This window comes from Budorcas taxicolor, chromosome 1 (genome assembly GCF_023091745.1).
Source record: "Budorcas taxicolor isolate Tak-1 chromosome 1, Takin1.1, whole genome shotgun sequence".
Classification (NCBI taxonomy): Eukaryota; Metazoa; Chordata; class Mammalia; order Artiodactyla; family Bovidae; genus Budorcas; species Budorcas taxicolor.
The window spans coordinates 205,731,766-205,740,930 of record NC_068910.1 but is presented as its reverse complement, the minus strand read 5'-3'; the positions used below and the strand labels follow the sequence as shown (position 1 = coordinate 205,740,930).

At 46.4% G+C, this 9,165-nt stretch overlaps 1 protein-coding gene across 1 annotated transcript in view; it reads left to right on the top strand.

Moving 5' to 3' along the window:
- Positions 1 to 5,364: 5,364 nt before the first annotated feature.
- TMPRSS2 (transmembrane serine protease 2) overlaps positions 5,365 to 9,165 on the top strand; it is a 37,354-nt gene continuing 33,553 nt past the window's right edge. Inside the window, exon 1 of the mRNA XM_052645693.1 lies at positions 5,365 to 5,424. Within this exon, the coding sequence (XP_052501653.1) occupies positions 5,410 to 5,424 (15 nt within the window). The 5' untranslated portion in view covers positions 5,365 to 5,409. The remainder of the gene's footprint in view (positions 5,425 to 9,165) is intronic.

Here is a 9,165-nt window from a genome sequence, read left to right as displayed (position 1 = left end):
ACCAGGCATGTGGAGCCTGTGTTTTCTAGGGATAGATTTGTGTTTCTGATCACAAAAGATAAAAGATCATCGTGTCTGGCCTCTCAGCGAAAGCCCAGTTTGGTTCTAGAATGTGCTGTAGACACAGCCTTCCAGTGTTGGATCAAACTTTTTTTTTTTTTGGTTTGAGGAACTGTTTCTCACAAGGGAAACCAGTGGATACTGAAACTTCCTCATTGTTGGAACTTGGTTTCCCTGGATTGAGTTAAATCTGCCCTCCTGATATTTCTGAACTTTTTGATCCTGAGTTCTTCCTTTGGATCTTCACACAAAAAAACTGAGTCCTTTTCCCACACATCAGTCCCTTAGCTACTGCCATTATGTTATTCTGGAGGGCTCATCATGTGATGGGTATGATGTTAGGCCGTGAACACACTTAATCTGGACAAAACCCCATTTATCTGCTATCTTTGGGTTAGGAAGATCCTCTGGAGAAGGAAATGGCAACCCATTCTGGTATTCTTGCCTGGGAAATCCCATGGACAAAGGAGCCTGGCGGGCTAGAGTTCATGGGGTCGCCAAGAGTTGGACATGACTGAAGTGACTCAGCACGCATTGCCTGCATGCATGCCCATTTCACAGATCGACTCAGGCAAGTTCTTCGAACCTTAGACAGTGGCTTTTGTACTTTATCGCGGAACAGGCAACCTCTCCAGCCTGCCTGCTGGCATTCGGTCAGCTCTGTGCACCTGGACCTGTAAGGTCACTCACATCCTCAATTTGGTGTCTGCTTTGTCCAGCTGCAGGCTTTCTGGCTCTCTCTGTCTTAAATTTCATCTTACTCATTTGGCCTTTCGGATGCAAAAAAAAAAAAAAAAAAAAAAAAATGGAACACTTTCTGTGTATGGTACAAAACTAGACTGAAAGAAAAAGGACCAGATTCAATTCCTGCCCTAAAAAGTTTGCAATCTCGTTTGGACAATGAGGCATTCATAGAAAAAGAAACTTGGATGATGTAGGCAGTACCTCTCCTGAGCGGCTCTCTCCCTCCCTCTGTCTTTCTCCTTCCTGCATCAGTCACTGTGTGTGCCATTTCTCTGATAGTCTTATATTTGTTTACATTGAACTGTTAATTAAATCCACCACTGTCTCTGTTAACTTCCCTCTCACAGTGTATTTTGTCCCCAAATGGGATATGAAAACCTCTCCAAATGTAAGGTGATTGTATGCAGTGGCTGAGACGTAAGGGGCTCCATTGATCATGGACCCTCAGATAGGGAGTATCTGTTGGTGGTGTTTGCTTTGGAGTTTGAAGAAGGCACGCCGAATTTGAGGTCAGGAAGGTGGGGTTTCTTCCACCTGTCACACCTCATCACACGACTGGCATCTGGAAGGCATTAGAACGGGCCCGGTGCAGGCGCCCATGCATGAATGATGTGTGAGGGAAAGTCAGTGGAGCCTTCATAATAGGGAAACCCCCTGACTCCTGTGTGGGCATTGGTATCTACCTCTCTGACCTCATTTCCACTGGTTTGGTAGTTTTCAAAATAAATCTCCAGCAAATGTGTTCTGAGGTCCAGAGTAAAGATACTGTAAGGAGGGACCCTCCTTGTCTAGAAATAGCTTCATCACATCATGGGAGACAGGTGGTATTCCACAAAACCATCCTGTTGAGTGGTGGCCCGGCAGGTGACTTGAGGCTTGAGTCAGTCCCCTGAAAGGAGAGCCCAGGGTGGCCTGGGGCAGTCATGCTCTGCTGTGTGACTCAAGTGGGCAACATTGAAGTGGACGCGTGCCAGGAGCAAGCAGCAGGGCAGAGCTTCGTCACACGTGAGTCTCGGTCACTTTGGGGAAAAGCGTTTCCCTGAGGCTGGCTTTCCGGAATCAAGAGCACTCACGGGTGTCCTCTGATGACCGGAGAGAACATTCGAGAGGCGGTGTTGTCTCTGCCATCTGGATTGTCTTGTTCCTTTCAGAAACCAGCTAAAGAGTGTTGCTACCTCGTAAGGGAGTGGAATTGCCTGTTTGGGAAATTAATCGCACAGAATGTGAGCCCCTGGTCTTTTTGGACAGCAGTGCGTCTCCATCAGATCCAGGTCCCTGGGGAGACCTTTCTTCCTGGCTTTGTCTCTGGCCCCTGAGAGTTAGACTTCCCTGGCAGTTCAGATGGTGAAGAATCTGCCTGCAGTGCGGGAGACTTGGGTTCAACCCCTGGATCAGGAAGATCCCCTGGAGGACGGAATGGCAACCTACTCCAGTATCCCTCCTGCAGAATTCCATAGACAGACGAGCCTGGCAGGCTACAGTCTATGGGGTTTCGAAGAGTTGGACGTGACTGAGTTACTAACACACACACACTGACAGTTAGGAGCACTCTGACTCGTCTTCTCTTCCAGAGTCCGTGGCAGCCCGTCTGGGCTCATTTGGTGTCCTGGGTCCTCAGGATCTGCCAGCTGTGGGATCTCTGGGTGACAGAGGATTGTGCTGTAGTTATTTCTGGGTCCTGGTGTATAGGGGCCAATTCACAGCTGCGGCTCCCAGTGCCCCTGAGCTCCTGGCTTCCTGGTCTCACTGTGTGGGATCTTGAATGACTAGGGAACGTGGATTTCGGGCACTGATTCATCACTCTTTTCAGAGGGCTCTCAAACTGGGAAAGCTGCCAATGAGATCGGATTTTCATTTCCTGAAACTCCAACCAAACCTATAACTGGTGAGATAGCTCAGAGGCCCGGGGAGTGCCTGCCACTAAGGGCAGAGAAACCAGGGCTGAGAACCTTGGCCGGAGCAGGACTCATCTGAAACTAATCCGAGGAAGGTGCCAGCTTTTCCTGCTTAGATGAGAGGATTCTGTCCTGCTGTCAAGTCTCAGAAACGTCTCTCATTACAGAGCTGAAGTAGGAAAGGTTATTAATACGTGATCATCACACCCACGTAAAGATGTAAACATCGTGTGTATTCTACATGCTGATCTCGTCTTCCTGTGTATGGTCAGGTTTTTTTCCTCATACCTGGAACCATGTTGACTCTTTTTTTTTTAATCTTAAAAAATCTCAAAGCTGTCAGCACGAACTGGTTCTTTTATCTTTACATGAAAAGTAAATGAATGACCTGGTACATCTTTCTTGTGACTTGTTCAACAAGTTTTCCTGAGATTAAACACACTTACTTATATTTTTATGTATCCAAGTTAATGTTTGAGGGGTTTTTTTTTGATGTGTAACGAGTCAAGTAATAATTTTGCTTGGGACTCGGAGAGGCAGTGCCAGCAGGAGCTCCAGTGGGTTTTTCAGAGCTGGTGGATTTCTTGTTGGTATCTTGGGCATTCTTTGCAGATACAGATCTGCGAATCTATAAAAGCTGCCAATCAGGCCCATCCTGCCTTTATGGGCTGTTCAACATTATCAGCTTTATGATCAATTTTAAGAGCTTCCCATGCGGTACTAAAGGTAAAGGATCCGTCTGTCAATGCAGGAGACTCAAGAAATAAAGGTCCGATCCCTGGGTCAGGAAGATCCCCTGGAGTAGAGATGGCAACCCTCTCCAGTAGTCTTGCATGGAAGATTTCATGGACTGGGGACCTTGGTGGGCCACAGAGTCGGCTCTGTATGTACAGCCTTGATGTACTCCTTTTCCAGTTTTGAACCAGTTGGTTGTTCCATGTCTGGTTCTAACTGTTGCTTCTTGACCTGCATACAGGTTTCACAGGAGGCAGGTAAAGTGGTCTGGTATCCCCATCTGTTTAAGAATTTTCCACAGTTTGCCTCCTTAGGTAGGTTTATTCCTTAGGTATTTCATTCTTTTTGTTGCAATGGTAAATGAGATTGTTTCCTTAATTTCTCTTTCTGATCTTTCATTGTTAGTATGTCGGACTGCAAGTGATTTCTGTGTATTAATTTTGTATCCTGCGACTTTACTGAATTCATTGAGTAGTTCTAATAGTTTTCTGGTGGCGTCTTTAGGGTTTTCTATGTATAGTAAGAATCATGCCATCTGCAAACAGTGACAGTTTCACTTCTTCTTTGCCAATTTGGATTCCTTTTATTTCTTTTTCAACCCTGTATTGGGTGCCACTGTTATCCTCTCCCCCTCCTTTTTTTTTTTTTTTAAACAGGTTTGTAAACAGTATGTTACACTGTGCAAAAACCTCTTATACTAAGTACATACCAAACTACATTCTTTTGAAAGATGTTTCTAGTATGTCTTAGGTAACTTCTGTATTATGTACAGTGAAACCACATTTAAAAAGCAGTGAGTTAGGCAAACCAACCCTACTGATTTGTTAAACCATTTCCCTGTTTTACAGACAAGGAAACCGAGGCCCGGAAGCCTTATTAGACTCGCCCCCAGGTCATGGCTAGTGTGAGTGAGTTTGGTTTGGATCCAGAGTCTGGTCCCAGGAGTCATGGGCTCAACCATCCTGCCTTGCTGCCCTTATCGGCTGTGCACCAGGCACTTTACAGATGAAAGATGCTCTGACCAGATCTGCCAGCTTTGAAGCTCGGAGCTTTCTCACCCGGGACAGGTCCTGTGGATGGGTGATTGTGAAGGCTGTTTCTTGGAGTTACTGTTTGATCAATTCAAGGCAGCCAGGAGTGGTGGACAAAAGCCATTATTTGCTTATGATGGGAAGAGTGACATCAGATGGGCCTTTACTATAAAGCTTTTTATGTTGATGGTCTTCCTAGATACCACTGTTCAGAAACGTCTGCAAACAAAGTGACCAAGGGCTTTATTTTTCGTGACCGATTTCCTTATATATTGATAAGCGTATTGTATAGGGCTTCCCAGGTGGCTCAGTGCTAAAGAATCTGCCTGCCAATGTAGGAGACTCAGAAGACGGTGGGTTCAATCTCTGGGCCGGGAAGATCCCCTGGAAGAGGAAATGGCAACCCAATCCAGTATTCTTGCTTGAAAAGTCTCTTGGACTGATATCCTTAGAAACCACTCAAATGGTTAGTCCTGGATTTCCTTCTTTTCTGGATTTGGAAATAGTAAGTGGAGTATCAAGTGAGTTTAAATGTGTTTTATAGAATTTTTATACATTTGTGTTGATTAAGGTTGCAGCGACTCCATGTGGCTTATTTGTATGTGTGTGTGTTGTTGTTGTTTTTTTCTGCTTTTAAAAATTTATTTATTTTTGATTGAAGGATAATTGCTTTACAGTATTGCGTTGGTTTCTGCCAAACATCAACATGAATCATCCATACGTATACATGTCTCCTCCCTCTTGAACTTCCCTCTCACCTCATATGGCTTGTTCAGGTTCTTTCCCATCTCCTCTCCCGCCAACTCACCGGCACAGAAGCAAACTCACCGGCGCAGAAGCAAACTCACAGGCACAGAAGCAAAACAGTCCTGTCGTTCTTTCCTCTAGGTCAACTCGAACGTTCCAAATACCTCCCTTTACCCGATGCTGCTGATAACATCAGGATGGCTTTAAACTCAGTAAGTGGTTAATCATTACCTCCCTGGCCTTGCCCTGTCCTGGGTTCCTTCTGCTCTTTCCAGTGGCGGCGTGTGCTGGTCAGCAATGTCAGAGCTGCTTGCTGGATGCCTGTGCCGCTTGGGATGCTGTGAAGGCATTCTGGGGTTCAAGGGTGATCAGGAGTGGGGCGGGGGGAGCCGCGTGGCAGTTGTACAGTTGCAGGGGTTGTGTGGGTGATGAGGTTCTTCCTGCTTTGATCAGCATGGAGCAGGGGGCAGGGGTGAGATGTGGAGACAGAGGCAGGATGGTAGTGAGAGGGCGTGTGTGTGTGTGTGTGTGTGTGTTAGTCACCCAGTCATGTCCGACTCTTTGTGACCCCATGGACTGTGTGTGGCCCACCAGGTTCCTCTGTCCATTGGATTCTCCCGGCAAGAATACTGGAGTGGGTTGCCGTTTCCTTTTCTAGGGGATCTTTCTTACCCAGGGATTGAACACGGGTCTCCCACATTGCAGGACGATTCTTTCCCAGTTAAAAGAGCATGCCTGTGACACCAGTGGCCAGCCGAGCACAGTGTAGCCTCACTTACTGGAATCCTGTGAGAGGCCATAGCTGAAGCAAAGGGCTGGCCGCCCCCTCCTGAAACACCCCCCCAAACACACACTTTGGATACAAATGTACCTTACATTTGAGCCTCTTGATGAAAGTGAAAGAGGAGAGTGAAAAAGCTGGCTTAAAACCCAACATTCAAAAAACAAAGATCATGGCATCCGGTCCCATTACTTCATGGCAAATAGATGGGGAAACAATGGAAATAGTGACAGACTTTGTTTTCTTGGGTTCCAAAATCACTGCAGATGGTGAGTGCAGCCATGAAATTAAAAGATGCTTGCTCCTGGGAAGAAAACTTATGACCAACCTAGACAGCATATTAAAAAGTAGAGACATTACTTTGCCAACAAAGGTGAAAGAAAGAAAAGAAAATATGTGCCAACAAAGGTCCATCTAGTCAAATCTGCGGTTTTTCCAGTGGTCATGGACGTGCAAGTTGGACCATAAAGAAAGCTGAACACTGAAAAATTGATGCTTTTGAACTGTGGTGTTGGAGAAGACTCTTGAGAGTCCTTTGGACTGCAAGGAGATCCAACCAGGCAATCCAAAAGGAAATCAGTCCTGAATACTCATTGGAAGGACTGTTGCTGAAGCTGAAACTGTAATACTTTGGCCGCCTGATGCAAAGAACTGACTCATTGGAAGAGACCCTGATGCTGGGAAAGACTGAAGGCAGGAGGAGAAGAGGACGACAGAGGATGAGATGGTTGGATGGCATCACTGACTCGATGGACATGAGTTTGAGCAAGCTCCAGGAGTTGGTGATAGGCAGGGAAGCCTGGAGTGCTGTAGTCCATGCGGTTGCAAAGAGTCGGACACGACTGAAACTGAACTGACTGACTGGCTGTACCTTCCCCATCGCATCTCACTTATCTTACATTTAGATTACTAAAAGTTGTGGTTGACAACAGAGGTCTCTCTATTTGGAAAACAGACCTTTGCTTTCCCCATTCCTGTATTTGATAGTTTCCATTGGATCCTTTTAAAATTCCAAACCCACGGTACAGGAACTCACAGGGTCAGACCGCTGTGCCCGCTGCCGCCTTTCCTGGGAAGGTCAGCGTGTTCTCAGATGCTTCAGATGGAGACCTGTTCTGCTTTTTGGCCTCTGGCTTCCTCATTTAGATGAGAGATTACCTTCTGTTTTCCCTTTCTGTTACTGCTCTGGTGTTGGGTGCAGTCTTCGAACTCTGGAAGGGGCACGTTGGTGAGTTATTAAACTCAAGATTGGCTCACTGTTTTCTAACCATGCTGCCCTGGAGGCCTCATTTAAAATTCTCAGCATTAAGTCACCTATGCTCAGAATACTAGTCTTCTCTGAGCTCTCAGACAGCCAGGAACAAGAGGAGGCGTTACTGAGTGGGGAGGAGTGTTGCAAGTGGACATTTAGATAAGAGGGCAGGTGTGGCTCCCAGGGCAGCCTAGCCAGTGGGTGGGCTGTGGGGGCAGGAGTGGGTCTGAAGCACAGCAAGTTCTCAAGCTCCTGGGGTCCCCAGTTGCCCTGGGGGGTTGGGGTTTGGAGAGGGCAGATTTTAAGTAGGCATAAGGGGAGGAGAGAAGTGGGAAAAGAAAAGAAAAACAACAACAGTAAAACCAAAATTAAAAGGCAAATGACAAGCTAGAAAATACATTTTAAAGAAAAGATTTACCACTTTATCATAGAGTGTTCACAAAAATTAGTTGGTAGAACACTGAGATTTCGGAAAGTTATGACCAACCTAGATAGCATATTAAAAAGCAGAGATATTACTTTGCCAACAAAGGTCCGTCTAGTCAAGGCTATGGTTTTTCCAGGGGTCATGTATGGATGTGAGAGTTGGACTGTGAAGAAAGCTGAGTGCTGAAGAATTGATGCTTTTGAACTGTGGTGTTGGAGAAGACTCTTGAGAGTCCCTTGGACTGTAAGGAGATCCAACCAGTCCATTCTAAAGGAGATCAGTCCTGGGTGTTCATTGGAAGGAATGATGCTAAAGCTGAAACTCCAGTACTCTGGCCACCTCATGCAAAGAGTTGAGTCATTGGAAAAGACTCTGATGCTGGGAGGGATTTGGGGCAGGAGGAGAAGGGGATGACAGAGGATGAGATGGCTGGATGGCATCACCGACTCGATGGATGTGAGTTTGAGTGAACTCCGGGAGTTGGTGATGGACAGGGAGGCCTGGCGTGCTGCGATTCATGGGGTTGCAGAGTCGGACACGACTGAGCGACTGAACTGAACTGAAGATTTCAATGGGCTTCCCTGGTGGCCCAGGGGTGGAGAATCCACCTGCAGAGCAGGAGACACGGGCTCGATCCCTGGGTTGGGAGGATCCCCTGGATGAGGGCACAGCAACCCACTCCAGCATTCTTGCCTGGAGAATCCCATGGACAGAGGACAGGCTACAGTCACACAGAGTTGGGCACGACTGACGCAGCTTAGCACACACACAAGGTTCCAACAGAAACTTTGGTAAAAAGCATAAACCAATACTTCTTGTTAAAGAAAATATTATTTTTTTGATAATCATAACTCTGATTATAAATACTGGAAAATCCTGGACCTTTATCAATGTTGCCAACCGCAGCATTGCTGAAATCTTGGAAAGAACTTATGGCATAGCAGATACACCTTCCCCCCAGATCATTACCATTTCATGAAAAAATGTTCCTATTTGTTATCAAAACGTTTAATTTGAAGCAACTAGATAAGAAAACAATGCTAGGTACAAAGAGAATAGATTTGAAAAGAAAAGCAGATAGGAAGCAGCCAAAGGATGGAGCTGAGAGTGCGATGCAGCGACTGGGCGTCCCTTCCATGTCTGTGTGTGTGTACGCTACACCCCAGAAATACCACTCAGAGGTGGAGCCGCCAGAGTCCACGTGCTGTCCACACAGACACTTGTGCCATGGAAGGATGCCTGAGGCAGCAGAGCAGCTAGCTGCCCCCAGCTGCAAATCCTTCAGGTAGATTTCGTAGCCTCTGTCACTCACGTTCCTGTCTGAGTATACCCATCACACCTGTACCATCTTAGGAGGTTATGGTCAGGCTCTAAGGAGGCTTGAATACAGATGCCCAAGTTGGTAAGTTTTCTAATGTTAGCTTTTATTAGTCTCATTGTAATTCTGGTATTGCTAGTCCATAACTTGGTACCCCAGCCTCAGGGGCTGGGGT